At 33.5% G+C, this 19776-nt stretch overlaps 2 protein-coding genes across 2 annotated transcripts in view; one reads left to right on the top strand and one right to left on the bottom strand.

Moving 5' to 3' along the window:
* Window positions 1-1532: 1532 nt before the first annotated feature.
* Window positions 1533-3898, top strand: LOC115952477 (strigolactone esterase D14-like). Its single transcript, XM_031069659.1, has 2 exons — window positions 1533-2121; window positions 3309-3898. The coding sequence occupies exons 1-2, from the start codon at window positions 1733-1735 to the stop codon at window positions 3742-3744; spliced, it is 825 nt and encodes a 274-aa protein (XP_030925519.1). The 5' UTR covers window positions 1533-1732; the 3' UTR covers window positions 3745-3898.
* A 2115-nt stretch (window positions 3899-6013) lies between these two features.
* LOC115953910 (rRNA biogenesis protein RRP5) overlaps window positions 6014-19776 on the bottom strand; it is a 40143-nt gene continuing 26380 nt past the window's right edge. The window contains exons 18-40 of the mRNA XM_031071736.1: window positions 18545-18651; window positions 18355-18435; window positions 18158-18232; window positions 17956-18057; window positions 16007-16175; window positions 15775-15923; window positions 15582-15665; window positions 15380-15480; window positions 14616-14769; window positions 14361-14435; window positions 14108-14252; window positions 12594-13230; window positions 11439-11499; window positions 10576-10721; window positions 10301-10484; window positions 9782-9880; window positions 9093-9478; window positions 8813-8989; window positions 7478-7574; window positions 7230-7385; window positions 6923-7153; window positions 6752-6835; window positions 6014-6663 (exon numbers count right to left, since the gene is read on the bottom strand). Of these exons, the coding sequence (XP_030927596.1) occupies window positions 6556-6663; window positions 6752-6835; window positions 6923-7153; window positions 7230-7385; window positions 7478-7574; window positions 8813-8989; window positions 9093-9478; window positions 9782-9880; window positions 10301-10484; window positions 10576-10721; window positions 11439-11499; window positions 12594-13230; window positions 14108-14252; window positions 14361-14435; window positions 14616-14769; window positions 15380-15480; window positions 15582-15665; window positions 15775-15923; window positions 16007-16175; window positions 17956-18057; window positions 18158-18232; window positions 18355-18435; window positions 18545-18651 (3608 nt within the window). The 3' untranslated portion in view covers window positions 6014-6555. The remainder of the gene's footprint in view (window positions 6664-6751; window positions 6836-6922; window positions 7154-7229; window positions 7386-7477; window positions 7575-8812; window positions 8990-9092; window positions 9479-9781; window positions 9881-10300; window positions 10485-10575; window positions 10722-11438; window positions 11500-12593; window positions 13231-14107; window positions 14253-14360; window positions 14436-14615; window positions 14770-15379; window positions 15481-15581; window positions 15666-15774; window positions 15924-16006; window positions 16176-17955; window positions 18058-18157; window positions 18233-18354; window positions 18436-18544; window positions 18652-19776) is intronic.

The raw sequence follows: 19776 nt of genomic DNA, 5'->3' as shown, positions 1-19776 counted from the left end.
GAAAAATTGATGAAATTAAAGGATTTTTTTTTTCTTTTACTTCATAACAACGTATTTGTTTTAGTTGAAAATCAGGATGCCAGTATAAATATCGCTTCAAATAATATAGGCAAAAAAGTACTTTCTCCCCCTTTATGTATAGGGTACTTCAAAATTTCCCTCTTATTTTATTAAATAAACCAATTTCCCCCCTCTATGTTTTGAAAATGAGCAAATATCCATATTCCATTACTTTTTCAGTTAAATCCAATGTAGTTACAATGATTAAAAATGCAATCCTTAACTTTTTCTCTTCTTTTGTAGTGTATGACTAATAATTTCTTCAAAAAATTCCGTTGAATTTAATTGAGAAAGTATTGAGATATTTGCTCATTTTTCAAACATAGAGAAAGAAATTAGTTGATTTCAAAGAAAAAAAAAGAAATTGTGAACTATTCCAACATAAAATGAGAAAGTTTTTTTCCCCAAGAATATATTTTTTTCTCTTTTTAAACTTGAACTATAAATTCATATTCTTGGATAATTAACACCATAAGGAGCAACAAGTATCAGTACGTAGTCTCTATCAAGGTAATTGGAAGGAAGTTTTGAATTGGATCCAAATTAATTATAGCATGTCTCTTTTGTCCGTTTTCTCAAAAGAAAATAAGTTAATTGTCATCCATTTTTGTCCATATTAGGACATTGTTAGGTTCATGACAATGATTTCTCTCTCCTTACATACAAAACGTATACATTAGTCTATACTGTGTTGAAAACGTACACACATACGAAAGTATGTATACCGTTTGAACTAGCTAGTTGCGTAGCTTACATGCTTTACAAGAAAACCTAAAACAAATTAAGTGTATTAACGATTCTAAAAAAAAAAAAAAATTAAGTGTATTAATGACATAGAAGGCTAGAGTAAAAGTAGGATGGACTAAAACATCAAAAATGTATGGTTGAACTGTGATGAATTATTGTTGCACACAGCCATATTCAGTCTCTAAAATTAAGAGTATTAATAACATAGAAAGTGAGAGAGTAAAAGTAGGATGGACTGAAATATCAAAAATGTATGGTTGAACTATGTTGAATTATTGTTGCACACAGTTGTACACAGTCTCTGAAATCGTGTTTTCAAAATATGATTTATGTTGAAAATTTACACGAATTCTCATATCTATCAGATGCAAAACATAGAAAGAAAAATCACACGACACAAGAAAATACATTCACGGAGATTATACAAAGTGCGATAATACAATTTTTTTATATATCTATAACAGCATACCAAACCTTAATCTGAAGTAACGATATTTATATTTCACACAACAGGTTTCTAATAAGAAATGGGCCCAAACCCAAACCTCCACTTCATAGACTAAGTTTCAGAAAATCTCTCATTAAAAATTGTATTACTTTTATATCGGGTCAAGTCATAATCCAGTTCAAACACAAACAAGACTCCACATAACCCAACAATTTCAATTATAATACTAAAACTGTGTTTTTAAAACACGTTTTTTAGCTTTGTGTGTAATAACCATTACTTGTTCAATGATTTGCAGGAGTTGTGTGAGAAACACCCACCTACACAACCTTATAAGTCATTGCAAGTGAATAATATAACCTCAGTCTTCTTAATACTTAATGCAGTCCTATCTATATCTTTTTTACTTTTTGATGCATTAAAGCAGACCCTATATATCTTTGCCAGCCTTCTAAGTACTAAGTAAGTTAGCCCAACATGGGTACACTGTGTGATTATGGAGGACACATTGTTGAAGCACTAAACGTCAATGTTTATGGAAATGGCACTCAAGCCCTAGTTCTGGCTCATGGGTTTGGTGCAGACCAGACTCTATGGCACTATCTGATCCCTTACCTTGCATGCTACTTCAAGGTTGTGGTTTTCGACCTAGTTTTCTCTCCAAATGTAAATCCTGACCTTTACAATCCCAAGAAGTACTCCAATTTCAATGGTTACGTCCAAGACTTGCTGTGCCTTCTTGATCAACTCAATGTGAATAAGACTATTTATTTGGGTCACTCCATGTCAGCCATGATTGGATGCATCGCCGCAACTAAGAGACCAGACCTCTTTGAACACCTTATCTTACTAAGTGGCTCTCCAAGGTGGCCGGTTCTCTCTCTCTCTCTCTCTCTCTCTCTCTCTCTCTCTCTCTTAATAGATTCATATTTATTTTTCTTTGATACTACAATATTTATCCGTATTTTTTTCTCTTCTTGTGATTTTACGAAATTCAATGGAATTCTTTGGTCTCTCAATAGATTCATATTTATTTTTCTTTGATACTATAATATTTATCCGTATTTTTCTCCTTCCCTAGTTATTGAAACAATTAAAATAAATTCAAAATTCTATTTAAAATTTTCAAAACTATAATTTCTGTTCTGGTATAACTTCTTTTTTTTTTTTTTTTTTTTTTTTGCTTGGTTTACTTAAAAAATAAATTAGTCTTGCAAAGCACAAGCCTGCTTAACCAAAAAAAAAAAAAAAAAGACTTAAAAATTGCACTCAAAACTAAATTTTTTGTTAAGAGCTTGTAACTAAATTGATATCTCCCCATGCACAAAGTGCTTGGGGGGTTTAGAAAGAAAGAGTTTGAGCTGCGGGTAGGGCTGGCCCAAGTCCTAGGCCTAAGGCCCCACCACCAAAAAAAAAAAAAAAAACCCTTAGGGAAAAAGGCCCCCTCCACATTATCAAAGGCTCAAAATTTTATAAAATTATATATATTTTTTAATGATTGTGCACTTTTTTATTTATTTATTAGTGATGCTAAGGGTATCACAAATTTTATTATAAGCTTACAAATTGGCATGTTAAAGATCATAAAAATAGTAATTTAAACATTCATTAATTAGATTGATGAAGTTTATCATTTAGAGTCATTGTCACGTCATATTATGAACATTTTGTATTGTTTTTAGCGCATTTTTCCTTTTTATTTCTATCAATACTCCCAAAGTATGAGACTAATAGAAACCTAACCCAATTGAAATCCTAAAATGTTGAAAAAAAATGTTGCAAATGTGTTAAATTAATCATCAATTAAATAATTTTGTTTAATTAATATTTACATATTAAAAGTTCTACGTAAATTTTTCGTTTTATACCCCAAATTATATTGATTATTGACTCTGGAATTAATAATATATTGTAATTATTTCTTTAAAAAAAACACCTTTAATTTGTTTCCACCCTGCCAACCATGCCCTTTATTCCCATATCGTCTTTTTCCTCGTCAATAAGAATGCTTTCTCTCTTCCTTCTCTATTTTTAATTTTTGACAGTTGTGTAGGTACCTCAATGCTGAAGGATATACTGGAGGCTTTAAGCGCTCACAACTCGACAAAATTTTTACACAAATAGATCAAAACTTTCCAAGTTGGGTTCAAAACTTTGCTCCAGCAGCTGTAGGTGTGAACAGCACAACTGCCATAACCCAATTTCGATCCAGTTTGGGGAGAATGAAACCAAAGACTGCACTTAGCGTGGCTAAGACTGTGTTTCTAAGCGACTTAAGATGGGTTCTGCCAAAAGTTTCAGTGCCTTGCACCATAATCCAATCCAAAAAAGATTTTGTTGTTCCGAAATTCGTTGCGTTTTACATGGAAAGAAAGCTTGGTGGCAGTGCCAGGGTAAAGATACTAAAAACAAAAGGCCATTTGCCTCAACTTACAGCTTACCATTTGCTTCTGAAAGTGTTGAAGAGGGTTCTATTTCTAAAAGGATAAACGGTTTTGTACAAATGAAGAAGTTGGATTTCAAGTTGAATTTAGAGAGGTGAAAGTGGGGATGTCGGTTTCAGACTTTGCTAAGGTTAAAAAACAAATTATGCTGATGTTGTATCACAAGCAGTAATAACACATCACTCTGTTTCTTAACAAATTTTCTTTTTTTTATAATATTAAATATAAACTAGTCTCATCACACGCATTTCACATGTATGATAGGACTATTTTTTTTGGTTTAGTATCATAATTTCTCATTCATAAGGTCATAGAGTTATCGATTCATAATATATATAGTTGAAAAAGTACAATACACAATATAATTCAACTGAAAAAGTAATATATAATGAACTAATTGAAGTCGCAAATCAACTTATGATGAAGGGCAGGACCAATTCTAATACCGGAGAAGCATAATAATAATTCTCATTGTTGAAAAATTATTATAGTTCTTTTGTTGATGTACAACAATGAATTGAGACTTTACAACAATAAATATTGCATACATTTTTGGGAGAATAAACTCAGGTGTATGAACAATTATTAGAAGACGCTCCAAAGACAGTTTTTTTTTTTTTTTATAAGATGATGGAAGAAGCAGAACTGCGGGTAGGAAGGGCAATGGGAGAGATATAACATATAGTTATTGAATTTGGATAGAAGTAGGAAATAGTGGAGAGACATGCAAGTTGTAGTTATTGTATTTGGCTAGAAATAGGAGGCTATGTTAGTGGGAAGTTTTGTTTTTTTACCGTGGGTTGGCAATATGGATAATAGTGTGTTTTGTATTTTACAGCTGTGTGGCCTATTTTTAAGGGCAAGGGACGTTAGCAAGAAAAATTAACTGGGTGTAGTTTTTTTTTTTTTTTTTTTTTTTTTTTTTTTTTTTTCTTCATTAAAGTATTAAATTTAAATTACTTATATAGCCTAAGTTATTTATTTGTCTACAGTAATGTTTTGTAAAGATTAGGGGTTAACTTTCTGAATTTAGTCATCAAATAACCAACAAGTAATTAACTTTCTGAATCATCTTAATATGAAAAAATAAATATTAATATCTACACAATAATTTGCATAGGGATTAATATATTTTTCAATCTCAAAAAAGACCTAGGGGGTTTGATGAGTGTTAAGCGTTTGTGGTAAAATAATTTTATGTGATGTGAGTTTTCTTTTTTTCTTTTTTTAATTTATGGAAGTTTTATTTTTTTATTGGAACCTTTGGTAGTTTTTTTTGGTAGGAATCGTGGGTGGGTAGCCAACCTTTCTTATTTTTGGTTAGAAACAAGGGGTAGTGGGGCTGGGCAGTGGGAAGTATGAGGGTAGTGGGAAAATTTTAGCTGATTTACCAGTTTAACCTTATTTCTCTTTTTAAGGAATAAAAATAAATAAATTAAATTATTGGTATTTTTAACAGTAAAACATACAATAACTAAATTTCCGAATTCTCTTAATATATACCGATAATGAAGGTTTGATTATTAATTTTAATTTATTGTCTTTTCAGTTTTCTTCTCTTCATATGTCATAGGTTGAAACTATCCCTAAAAAAAGGTTTTCTTCCCCAGCATTCTTCCAATTCTTCCTCTACATTACTCCAAGGTGACTCTACTATATAAGCACGTGAGACAATTGCCTAAAGCCCCCAAGTATTAACCAATAAAGGATGTATCTTTACTTATAAGAGTATTAATTAAGCCCCTATTAGTTAATAGATAAAAAATAATGTCTTAAAAATGAAAGAGCTAAAACAAGCTACTGCAACTTCTATCAACCATCTAATAAATGATTTGGCAATAAATATGATTGGTACCTCTAATAAATGATTTTTTTTTATTGGTAACACATCACTTTTATTATATAAAAAAATTAATTAATTAATTAATTAAAAAAAACATAGTAAAAAAAATTCTCTTTATTTAATGTATAACGGTTGGTTTTCTTTGTGAGAATAGAGTGTAGAACTCTTTTACCCAAAAAAAAAAATAGTGTAGAACTCAGTCTTCCACACACAAGTCAAAAGCTAGAAAATCACTCACTCTCTCTTTCTCTATTAATAAAAATAAAAAAATAAAAAAATTGAAATAGGTAGATAGAAACCATGTAGTGATGGTCTAGAGTGGAATGTACGTATGGCCTATGTTTCATCAAGCAATGGTCTTCTTTGAAAGAAATCATATTGAAAAGTAATTTGTATGGAATTTATAATACTTTCTATTATCGAGTGTTCCCGATCATCTTAAGCTATTTTTTCTTACTATCCTTGTAAAAATTGTTGATAATAAACTGCTTATATAGCTAAACAAATTGAATAGAACGAATCTATTTATTTATTGAATTACAAATCAAGAGGGCTCTCACAATATCAGACCAAGAGAGGAAAATATTAATTTCATGAAAATGCCTCTGCACATGCGTATAGTGTGATGAGACTAATAAATCTATTAATATCTTTGGACTGTACATGGTAAACAACAAATTCGTTTTTCCTCTTTTTTTTTTCTAGTTTAATTGGTGGGCTTGTCCCAAGTTACTACCAACTCCAAACGTACCAAAAAGAGCCGAGTAACCCCAATGCAAGCATTTCGTAAGCCCTGTCATCAGCCTTGTTGAGGAATATCAAAAATAGGCGAAGCCTACGGGGACAGCCAGTCGGCACAACAATTTCCCTCTTGGATAAGGGAAATGTAGCAATCGCATTGTCTTCTAATCAAATCTCTACAAGCACTAACCAGCCCCCTTTCGAGATCAAAACTCCAGTATGCTTAAAAAGTTGAAAATTGAAACTCAGCAGAATTGAGAAGCTCATAAAAATCAAGCCAATGTACTCTCAACGTATTCCATTGCCTTTCTTTTTACAGATTCAATCCTTTCTTCATCCCCATGAGACTTCTCATACTCAAGATACTTCTTGAATAAGAACTGCAAATCCAAACAATGAAACACCCATGTAAAACTATAAAAGAGGCAAGGCCAAAAGATTAGTATAGATTGTATAGATTGTACATACTTTCATCTTTTTAGTCGGGAGGCTCAAACTGATTGCCCTCTCAAAGAGTGCACGTATCACATCCACATCTCCAAGCCGAATCTCCTGCCAAGTTTAGCACAAGAATGTATGTTAGACACATCCCAACAATAAAAGAAAATAGAATGACATATGATGAGAAGGAAAATTTACTTGATCAAGATAGATGCTCCACAAGTCTGTTCTCTTTGGGTACTCCCGCAAAATTCCTTCAAACATGGACCGTCCTCTGTCAGGAACCCCGCATTTGAATTCAAGGATAGCTGTCTGTGAGATGAACTTGATATGCTTATGCCGGGGAAGGCTTAATAAAGCACGATTCACAACAGGCTGGATCGCATCCTGTGTTTGCTTCAAGATCCTTTGCACCCGTCTTAACCAAACCTGAAATTTCATAAAATATAAAATATAAATATTTAAATAAAGGAAAGAAAATTATTGTAGGAAACACTAAGAGTACCTTGCAGGAATGCTTGTACTTCTTGACCATTTTGTCAAGAAGCTCATCAGTTAATTTATGTTGCTCAGTCCTCTCATACATTCCCAGGAGTGCTAGATGGACCTTTTTGGGATCGTTATACTGCAAAGCTCTTTGGAATACTTTCCTAACAGCCTCCTGAAGAGAACAAAGATAACAACAGTAACTCCATATGCAACGTAGTGAGAATGAAAGCAAGAAGAAATAAAAAGGTTGCATCATTCTTGTACCTCTGGAGGATTTCCATATTCATTTTCCAAATTAAAATAAGCCACCCAAATATTGAGCTTCTCATTCTCTTCTCGAATGTTAATTATCTGCAAAGCTCTTCAAAAATCAAAGAGCAAAATTAGAGTTGAGTTACATGTAGAGCACATATAAGGAAAATAAAATAATACTCTACCACACATTTCCAGAAAAAGCTACTATTGTCAATTACATGTATCTTGTTTATTCAACTATAGTTTCACCAATCCTTTCCCCAGGGAGTGAGGGACAAAAAGAGGGGGCAAGGGAAAGATACAAAAGGAAGAAAAAAGCTGCTCCTATCAAAAGCATGAAACCAAATAACTAAACTGCCTACATGATCCAACGTATAAGGTGGCTTTATTAAATTCTAAGAGTTTGACAAAGCAAAATTATGGTTAGCCAACCATAATTATCTTCTAAGACATTGTGGTTAGCCTTTTTTCTTCTTTAATTGAAGTGTTACTAACAATTGAGTGCCACTCTTATTAAAAAGCAAAAATATATTGTCAGAACCAAAGGAAAGAATTTGTCTAATTATGAACCACAAAAGGAATGTTATCAAAACAAAAGGTAGATTTTTCTGCAAAAGCAAAACTAATTGCTTTCAAAAGCAAAATGTGTATTACACATAACTTTCTTGGGAGTGTTTCTATTTGCCTGTTCTTTAACATTCTAGTAAAGGATGGAGCTAGAAGGTTTTTTTTTTTTTTTTTGAGACATCTGCCAGTTTAACCAACCAAACCATTTCCAATCTTGGTTCAAAGTTACATAAATAAATTAAAAAAATAAATAAAAAATAAAAATATTTAACCCAGTTACTTTTTTTTTTTTTTTTCTATTGGTAAAGACCCCACTCACCACCCAATTCTAATGGGGGGAGGAAGGGTCATTCAATCTAGTGATCTTTGGAGAACAAGTTGCTTCTGGAAAATCAAAAGGCCAGTGGTCATTTTGCTACTCAATCTTGAATATTTATAAAACTGTTTAGGAAGCAGTACCCACAAAAGGAAACCTGTTTTTTGGCTAACATGAAAAACTTTACCACATAAGTTTCTGTCACTAATGTGAATAGTTGATACAGAACTCATGAACTAAAAGGTTCATATGCTTCCTTTTCATCACACAGGGTAATTCAATTGAACCCAGCAGGACCAACTACATGAGAAAACACGAAAAGAGGGTAGGTCCAAGTTCACCCTCTTGGTGGAGGCACCCCCTAGAAGGGAGATAGTCAGTTTCAGATAAGTAATTGCATCTAAGAGTCCAGCATCTGCCTGAAAACCAAAGGGCAACAAGCAAAATAGCTCAAATAATACCTTTCAGCAATAGAACGGGCTTTCTCGACATCGGCCATAGAGAGCATGAAGGCCATGTACTTTATCCAAACAAAACTGCTATTAGGAGAGCTTCTAACCAGTTTCTCAAATTCATCAGCAGTTCTTGGTATATCGTTCTCTAGTAGTCTTTCCTCAGCAGCCCTAATTTCTTGCTCCCTGATCAGTTTTGAAGTTAAAATGAGTTAAAACTTGAAAATAAAGAACTAGCCCTTTGAAAACAATGGACCAGGAACTGGATTAGTGTAAGAATTGAAATAACCTCTCCTCCTTCGCTTTTTTCTTGGGGCGTCTCTTGTTCTTTTCATTTATGGTGTCTGCCTCATCAATTTGCGCTTGATTTGAACTGACTAAATTATCCATATCAGGTTGATCTATGTCATCAAGACTGACCTCAAGTGGAGGAATAGAAGCCCTTGATTCTACTTGTGCAAGAACCAGGCAGTCACCATTTTCACCTTCAATATCCATATTTTGGAGCCCAATCAAACTGCTACCTGGAAACGTTACCAACCTGGTGTCATCACTAGAACCATTTTCTCTTATGGCTTCATCAGACTCTTGTTTTGAAGGTAGTTCAAAATCATCATTGTCCTCAATATAAGCATTTTTCATTCCAAGAGATATTCTGTGTCTTTGTTCATCCACCTGATAAAGAGGTCAAAATATAGAAGATCAATGTGCAAGGACATCACTGACCAAGTAATATAACCATTAAAATCTCCACGAAATCAGAGTATTCTTCAGTTGCACAATATCACAGAGTAAGACAACAAATATATGATCAGTCCAATAAGGTCAAAATGAGGTTGAACAACCCATTCACCACCAATCAAAAACTAACAAATCAGCCATAATATAATTTAAAGATAAAATATCATATCCATTTTCAGTGATGGCCAAAATGAGGGAGAGAAAACTTCAACGGTTCTTCATAAGCAATATGTTTACCTTTAAAATCTTTGCTGTCACACTCTCACCGACTCTGTATTTAGTTTCAATGTTGTCAATATGATCATTTGAAAGCTCTGACACATGGCATAATCCAACCTAGCCAAAGAAAGAGCACAAACACAAATTAAATACCAATTCAGAACGCATATATAACAATTTCAAGCTAAACCAAGGACTTAAAAATGCAGATTTTTCAGTTAAAAAAATCATAAAGAGAAAATACAAGCACTTGTATGTGATTTAAAATTAACAAGGTGCACCACCAACTTAAAATAATCATGATAAGCAAGATTGGTAGGCTGGTAAACAACAGTTTGTGAAGTAACCATCATGCCTGGGACATTCCTAGCATAAGCCCAAAAAAATTACTCAGTTACCAAATATAACATGTTAACAAATAGCTTAAAGAAAAAACTATGTTCCTACAAAAATCCCCAGGCTTGGCCATTCTAGAAAGAACTATGAAAAGTAACTCTTTCTGATAATTATGATTTAAGTGAATAATTTATTCCTTACCAAATTTGTGTTGTCAATTGTGATAAACAAACCATATGATTCAATCCGCTTAATCCTCCCAGAAATAATATCTCCCATGTGGAGAGTTCTCAAATCATTAATTTCAGATTTTCGTGCCCTGCTTGCGCCCAATGTCTTCAAGGTGACTTCAACTCGCTTTGATAAAGGCTCCACAGACAGCACCCTGCATTCAAGCTTCTTAGTACCTTACTGCATCTATTCCGACCTCTACAAATCATTTTGACAATCAAGTAAAAAGATAAACAATGACTTACCTGCCAATTAGAAGCTTTCCAACAGGAAAATCTTTTTCGGGGTTGTCAACAAACCCATCAGATAAATTTGAGAGGAGAATTTTGGCATCAATCTTCCGGGAGAGCAAAATGAAACATCCTTTTGATGTAATATTCTTCACATAACCCTATTAGATCCAGGAAATAAATTTGCTAAGCTGCTAGGAAGCTTAAATCCCGCATATAAAACAAATATTGCCACCAGTTGCCAAACATATTAGACAACCTCAATTTTTAGCATCCTAAAGCTGAGCAGTACAATACACTGCAAATTATTATTGTTTAAACTTAACTCATTGAACAAAGAATTCATAATGGACCATTATCAAATGATTGGAACATAACTAACGCATAAACCCAGAAAAACCAGCTGAGACATTTTCATCAATAGAAAAGAATACAAAATTAAACAAGAAATTAAGAAGTGCATGTTGATCATTCACAGTAAAGGTCCCAACTTCTGCCAACCCAGCCTGGTCCTCCAATTATTGATTAGTCCTCTATTTTTCATTTGGGAATAACTAGTCCTCCTAGCATGCTATAGACAATCTGATTAGCTACATGTAATTAAGATAATGGAGACAAAGAGTAAGAACTTGAGTGCTTCTCAGAAAAGGGGCATCCTATGATAGTATGCTGCAAACAGACTAATTATAGATACCAATATCTTCTAATTTGCAATCAAGTCAATGCACCAGAAATTGAGGCTGTTAGGTCATTGCAATCTCTAATTTAAACTTTAAGGTACTAAGTCATGAGAAGAGACAACTAGTAAAGAGAAAGTAAAAGCAATTATCTTAGGGCAAGAATTTTTTTATTTAAAAAAAAAAAAAAAAAATCAGTACCTGTACAACCATATTTGGATGAAGTTCCTCAATCTTTTCAACATGTTTGCAAGCAGGATGCCTGCAAATTATCAAACATTATTGTGTTTAAATAAACAAGTATAATAAGTAAAACCATAAGAGAACCACAATTTTAATATCTTATTACATGAAAGAGACAAAAGAAACCAAAGCTCTAAGAGTCCCCAAATGTAAGGGAGAGAAATAATTAAATGCAAACCTACTTAGTAGAATCAATAATTATTAAAATAAGCCACATCTAAGCAGATTGTCATTTGATGAATGATAATTTTTCTGAATTACAAATAAAGCTCAGTCCTGAAAAAGATAACTTCACTGTTGCTGATAGCAAACTTAGAAAAGGTAGCCCATAATCAATGCAATTCACACGTCACACTTGAAACCAAGAGCAAGGAATTTGATAAGCTTCATTATGAATACCCATTAATAGTTCGAAGCAGATAGTTTCCATAAAAGTACTGGACATAAAAAGCTTCTCATTTTCCAATATTATTATAGAATTTTTACAAATACCACCTTTGAACTTTAATGTAGTGTCAATTTGATCCCTGAACATTCAATCTGAACAATTAACCCCATGCACATTAGTTTTGTGACAAATCAAACCTTTTGTTACTATTTTCCATTTAAGCCAACAGATTTACTTGACATAATGTGCACATAGTAATAATAGCATTTCAAATTATTGATGCTGTGACAAGAACCATCTGCACATTATGTGATAAATTCTTATTTTAAAGTAAAATAGTAGTAGAAGGCTCGATTTGTCACCAGCATAATGTGTAGCCAAGGACCATATAGACACTCACATCAAAGTTCAAGGGTCAAATTAATTGAGATACTATGTATTTTGAGTTAATCAAATAACACCCCAACAAATGAGAAATCAAACCGAACAAATTAGGTTGATTAAAATTGAATTAGTTTGCACCAAAAAACAATCAGGCTTACTGCATTTTATGTATAGCTTCAGAAGGAGATGGTAAATTTAATAATTTAACCTACCTCCCACATTACTGTTATGTAATTTAGGCTATTAGGAGATAGTAAATTTAATCATTTAACCACATAATTCTAACAATAACAATGTAAACTTGTAATTTTGAAGATGCAAATAGTAATCACACAACTTACAGTGTGTTGGAGATTTCTGCAGAAGACTGACTAGGCATGCCATCTAAAGAAAAACGTAATGACAAATCCACATGAGTGGTTCCTTTGACAGAGCGGCTGACTTCAAGCACCTTGCATTTGACAAATTGCCCTTCATGGTATCCAGATAATGGGTCAGGCACCAATGACTCTGTAAGTTCCATATAATGAACTCTACCATACAATTGAGGACCAATTTGCACGAGCAATCCACCGACACCAGAAAGTATTTTTGATACTCTACCACCTACAATATCTCCTTCATTAATATGAGCTCCACATTTCTCATTCACATGATTATACACTTCTAAATCTTCACAGTTAACATGTCCTTTAGAGAGAGCAAATGGACTTAGAACCAATCGTAATAGCTTTTTCTCTTTGTTAATACTTAAAACATGTCCGGAAACAGCTTTCCCCACTTGAAAGCGTTTCTGAAATTCTTTCAGTTCACTAGGCTCACATGCACTGTCAAGAATAAATAATTGAGCTCTCACATCTCGAGATATAGCAACCCAGACCCATTCACTATCCACTTTAAACACATAGCCAGTGATGCACTGTCCAATTGAAAAATCAACGTCTTCAGTCATAAGTTTGTCCCCTATGTCAGAGGAACCTGTATTCAAATTGCAACTCAGATCTCATGTGTGATAAACTTTATGAACATGGATGCAAAAAATGAAGAACATTTTTTTAAGTATATTACTAGGGGGGAAAAAAACAGCAACAACAACACTTTGAAGTACATTGACTACTAAACAAGAAAAAACATGAGGATCAGCCCTGCAAGATTAATATGTCCATAAACATTTATATATAGATGAAAGTGTATACATTAAGAATTTTTTCATGGAGCTGATGAAGGTATGATATCACAGATCTGGGTTAAGCCATACACAATGTACTTAGCTCCAGGAAATTATAGTTGTCTCAGCTACTGAAGAGGGGGTGGGGAGGAGAGAGAAGGTCTAAGTGTTTGTAATGGAATTAAACCAAAAAACAATACATGAAAGCCCCAAGCATACACCTTGACAACTATCCAGCAAGTAACAAATAGCAACGGGATCAAATTCTTTTCCCAGCTCATTTAAATAATCTAATAGAGATATGGTGGTGGTGTTGGTCAATGGTTTCTTAATAGGGAAAAGACAATGCGGAGGAAATGGAAGGAGACAAAAGCTCAATAGCTTTTACCAGGCTGATAATGTATGCATTTGGGAATTAAGCCTTGTAACAAAATTTGTTGACATTATAATGGGAATAGGATGTCCTACCCCAGAAATTGGCACATGGCACAAGCCATACAATACTTTATACTCCAAATGCCACACAAGTAGCTAAAATGCTAATTAAGAAAATTAGAGCCAAAACAGGAAATTTTGGTACTGCAAATGGATGCCCGACAAGATCAAATGGGTGATAAAGGGGAAAATTCAACAAAAGGAATAGGTTTAAAACAGACAACTAGAAGGAATTTAGTATAAATTCTTTACCTGTAAGCATTTTAGGTTTCAAGGACAGCTCCCATTGATAGTTTCTTTTATCTGATCGATTAGCTTTTGAGACAATCCTTGCAGTCACTGTTTGCCCAATCCTAAAGTTACTAAATGGATCTTCCAAAACATTATCATCATTCACCTGCCCACAGGACTAATTAGAATCATTTATGACAAGCCAATTATGAAATGAAGAACAGATATGCAAAGGCTGAGCATATAAATATCTCAAATTACTTAACAACCATACCTCTGTTATATGTACTCTTCCATGAAAACCAATTCCAAATTTCAATTTTAGTTCAAGAGACTTAATTTCTGTAATCTGAAAAGAAATAACAGGTAATAAAGTAAGCAAATAAGTAGCCCAACTCAGTCAAAATATATCCAATCAAACAAACCACTAAAAACAAAAGAAAAATAGAAACTCCACATAGTTCTATTCAGTTCCAATTTTTTAACATATAAACATGATTAGGATATCAAGATACACTAAACTATCTACCTCTGCCTGAACCAGAGATCCCACTTTATAGCTAGACTTCTTTTTGGCTCTTTTTGAACTGGATGTCTCACTGGCTTCACTCATAGAATTAAGAAGCAAAAGCAACCTCCCAGATGTTGAAGGGCTTGGAAGAGCCATTACTGTGGCAATGACACTGCAACAGGAAAACAAACTCAAGTTGCTTAAACTAATTGTAAAGCATCAATCATCAAGAAATAGACAGGTAGTATTTTTTGAAAAAATATATCTTAATTAGTAATGATTGGCAATTAAACAACTAGTCATACAAAATGAAACAAATTAAAATTATACAAAGACTGAAAGAATCAACATATATTATAGAAAAACATGGACACATGGACATTTAAGGAGAGTCCCCCTTTTCAAGCCATTATGTGATTGAAATTTAAAGGAATAAATACAGAGAACCCATAAGTCTTTGAAGAGTCTCTGGCCAATTTGCATGGCCATATGGGGCAGGAAAACTATATGAACATAGACAACATTTTCCTACTAGTTTGTAGGAAATGGCTACAAACTCCCACTAAAAAATTAACATAGATACATATTTTGAAAATCTAACCATTAGATTGCATGTTCTTTATGTTCTTAACATGCATGTCAACATTAGAATAAGAAAATGCAATCTAATGGTGGATTTGTCAAAATCCACACCCAATAAAAAGATATCAGGGAGAGTTTGTAGGCAAACTTTGTTCAATGAACATAGCTTTAAATGATACCCCATTAAAATCAAGATTCACCTTTGTCCATTCAGAAATTGGTTCCGAGGGAACTTCTGAGTATTGTAGTCAGATACCGATGCATAACCTATAGCATAATTACATTTTGGCACTGAAAGCACCTGGATTGGGGCATAACAAAATTCAGAAACATGGAAGCATAAGAGTACAAATGAATTATTTCACCCAGAAATTAACTTAAACAAGAACATCAAACACTTGCCAAGTAATTCTCTTTCACAATTTCCACGATTGCATTTACTGTTTGATGCACTTCCAAGTCCTTGGATGCTTCTCTTTTGCGTTTCTGAAAAAGTAATGCAACAAATTAGGCCATCATAAGGCAAAATAACACCTATACCACACCAAACACTAAAGTGGCAAAGTGCACCTAGATAAAGAGTATAGAATTTAACCTTCTTATGAGATTGGCTTTTTGAACTTTCACCTCTGTAGTCATCAAAGAACTCTGGCTTTAGAGATAAATCAACAAGGTGTTCTGCCTTAGCAACATCAAGCACTATGGCTCGAACACATGAGCCTATTTCCGCAGTGGCTCCACCTACTGCAAAGGTCATAATGAAATGATAAGACAACTAGGGTACAACAATAAGTACCCCAAATAACAAAAACATATGAAGAACTTACATTGATAGTGTGTAATAAAACCAAAAACATCATGATACTTCTCAAAGCTGACAACAACTCCAACATCCTTTGCCTCCTGAATTTTTCCCTCAAGGACATTGCCAATGCTAAAACCTTCAGCCCATTTCAACTCAGATCCTCCGGTGTCCAGCAATTGCAATTTAGCAATCTGGATAACAAAGAAGATGGCAAAGGTTTTGAAAGTTTATAAAAAAAATCTAGCAGATACTCCTAAGACTAAGCCAATAGTAGAACATGATTCCATGATAATTCCAAGTTGCCATGACCTCAAAAATATTTAAATTTCCTTTATGAGCCAATAAGCTCTAGCTCAAATCGCAGGTCCTTCCTTTGCAAGAGCAAGGTGGAGGGTAGAGGTCCTCGGTGCAAGACCCATGGGGTTCATGTTTAACTTACCAAACAAGAGTTTAAACTTCCAAAACTATAAGAAGTAATATAGCAGGTACGCACTATAATTATAATTTATAAAAAATAAAAATAATAAATAATAAAAAAAAACTAGAAGTAAAGAACTCGGTGAGGTTGATGGAATGGAAGACACCTTGGACTCATCCATCACAAATAAAGACCAAACAAATGGAGCTTACTTACATTTGCATCACAAGTTAGAAACATTGAACTGTGAAAGCATCATCAAGTGGGACACAAGATACAATACATGGCCTAAATTGAACTTGATTGTTTTGAGTTCACAAGAACAGCAATGTGGCCTCTAGACATATTGTTGACAAAGAGGTTCTGTCCCACGATTAGCTTCTAAAAAGGTCCAACAAGGGGGAAAAAAATTTCTGAACAACCAAATAAATAAACCACCAGCAAAACTTAAACTCTCTGTATGGTTGGGATTCTGTAAACCAAAATTGTTGAAGTTGCACTTCCACAAAGAAAATAACAGTATTACCATCATATTAAGTTGAATATCTTACTTAATTAGAAACCAAGAAAGTAAAACTAATATTTGGGAGATTTCAAAGCTCAGCAAATTGCCCATTAAAAGAAGCCCATGTAGGAGATTTAAAAGAAAGAGCAATACCTTTTACCTAATATTTGGGGCAGCTAAATGCATATGCATCAAGTTTCTATATCTTATTATTTTGAGTTCATATTCTCACATAATTTAAATGTTTAACTTGTCAACCCTCATCAGCTTTCTCACATCCTCGCAACACCATGCACCCTATCCATCCACTAATAAATGCAACTCCACATTGCAATAATAACATTTTATTTTATAAGTAACGGTATTTTATTAATAGAATAGATTACTTCATGGTCACAATGATGAGCACACCATAATTACAAAACAATTACGCACAAAATTTCAAGTGCAATGCAATAATAGCATCAAATAAACAGATTTGATTACTAGTTTTATCAAAAAAGTTGCAAAGTCTTACATACGTAGATGTATAATTTGGGTCCAACTATATAAATTTATATAAAACTTCATAAAAAACATAGAAAACAAATTTACAAATGTAATGGGGAAAAAACTGAATGAAGAAAGAACTTAAAACAACTTGAAATCAATTATTATCATATCACTGTGAATTTGCTGTAATACAGGCCAAAAATTAAAATTTATTGTCTAGATTAGCTTTCATGGTATTCCCAGTTAGTGCATTCACTTTTTCCTCTCTTTTTATGATGATGTGAAACCTCATCAAGGCAAGGCCCTTTGGACCCACCCCTAGGTAGGAAACCATGGATACACATAAAATAAACGGATTTTATTCAATATTTCAAACTACCTGGCATACTCCACTTATAAAATAAGGGAAAAGCAAGGGGAGGAAGGGGTTGGAGAGACATACACCAAAAACCATTTTGTACGCAACTAAAATATATTTTTAGATGGTAAATACAAAGAGAGAGAGAAAATGACAGATAATCAAAAATCAAATAAATATGGTGCCAATCATGTTTACCTTCTCATCCAACAGAAAGTATTCTTGAATGAATGATGCATCTGTGGAATAACATGATGACTGCTTCAGGGAAACCGTTATTCTACCTGATTCAGTATTGACCTGGAAGAGAAAAAGGGGATATGGAGTGAGTTAAACCCTATTTTAGAACTGCTTCAAAAATCATAATTTTAACAGCTTCAGCCTCAAGTAGTTCACCAACATCGAGAATATTACTGCGAACAGATTGTCCAATGTAAAAGGATTCCGAAAGCTCAACTCTTTGATCATCTGTTGCCTACAGGGCAGAATTGAAATTTGACTGAATTAAACAAAACTCATAAAAATAAAAATAAAATAAAAAAAGATAATGAATTCAAATATAACTGGACTGCATGGAGGCAGGAAAAAAATAAAAACCTTGTTTCTAGGAGAGAAACCAGTCAAACGCCCAAGATAGCGGACAAAGCAACCCGTTTCAATTAAGTTACAAATGTAGCCCTGGTTCACACAAATAAATTTTAAACAACTGCAGTTTGGAATCATAATAAACACCAATTCAAACAAAAGAGATATCACAAATCATATAAGTAGAGAACTAATTACTTACATGGATTACTGTGTTGTGATGAATCTGACTGATATCCAAAGGAAGCTGCTTAGCTAAATTTATCAGAGAATGTTTTGCGGATAGTACCAAATTGTTGCCACTAATATCTACAACAATGCAAGAAGAAATTTTTAATAATATTCAATTCATTATGTTAAGATAATAAAGATTCCATTTAACAATACAAGAATAATAGCGGCATCAAAAACAAAGCATTCACTTGGAAGATAGAATACAGAAACAAACATAAAAAGGGAACGAAAGCAACATCTTTATCAACAAACATTTCCACAGGAGCCATTATGATAATCCTACATCAATTGAATAATACAACTCAAACTGAGTAAGGGCTATATATCAGAAAACAGAAAGGACAAGCTAGGCCTTAATACAAAGGCAGCTCAGGAAAAACAAACAATAGTGGCATGGTGCTTCAAGAAGCATAAAATAGACCGTGTCTGCTACCTTCACCATATTGACAGCTGTTTGATCCAATAGAAGGGACTTTAGGGGTTTAATTTGGAATTGATTCAGGTTATGAAGAAAAAGGAATACAAACATCCATGACAAGGGAAGTTAACAAGAAATTGTGGTTTTAAGGAGGTTTTCAATTCAAGTTATTGTAACTGGTTGCTTTCTTTACATCTTTAAAACTAGTTCACTTTTATTTTAGTCTTTTTAGTTCATTCTATCTTTTGTTCAGTAGATATTTACATGCAATTTTTGGGTGCAACTTATAAAGTGATTAGAAGGGGGGAGGGGGGAATATATATATATATATAAGCGTGTGGCAAGACTTATGCAAGGGTCCAAAAGAATGCCCCAAACTAAAGCTTTAAAGAGTCAAATTCCTTTTGCTTATGGATCAATTTTTCCTTGGGGTCCGTTTGGTTGGGTGGATTTTAGGGAGGATGGAAAAAAAAAAAAAAAAAAAAAAAAAAAAAGAGAGAAAAGAGGGGAGGGAAAGAAATAAATTTGAGTATTTGGCTGGATGGATTTGTGGAAAGAAAACTGGTCGGGCCTAGATGTTTTCTTCCCGGACCCACCAAAATGTTTTCTCCCCAAATTGAGGAGAAAACTGGAGTGATTATGCAGGCAACGCTTCAGCCCATGAATTTTACTTTTCTACCCCTCTTAACAACGTCCAACTAACCCAACATGCCAACACCCACACACTTCTTTGTCTTTTTCTCTCTCTTTCCACTACCATGGTTCTGCCACTCTACCCAGCA

The sequence above is a fragment of the Quercus lobata genome, chromosome 7 (assembly GCF_001633185.2).
Source record: "Quercus lobata isolate SW786 chromosome 7, ValleyOak3.0 Primary Assembly, whole genome shotgun sequence".
Classification (NCBI taxonomy): Eukaryota; Viridiplantae; Streptophyta; class Magnoliopsida; order Fagales; family Fagaceae; genus Quercus; species Quercus lobata.
The sequence above is the reverse complement of the archived record's forward strand: the minus strand, read 5'-3'. Positions and strand labels throughout refer to the sequence as shown.

What these genes read in the sequence shown, in the direction of transcription:
- LOC115952477 (XM_031069659.1), top strand. Translation starts at nt 1,733, where the DNA reads ATGGGTACACTGTGTGATTATGGAGGACACATTGTTGAAGCACTAAAC. An exon ending in TTACTAAGTGGCTCTCCAAG is followed by an intron (nt 2,122 to 3,308) that starts GTGGCCGGTTCT and finishes ACAGTTGTGTAG; the next exon opens with GTACCTCAATGCTGAAGGAT.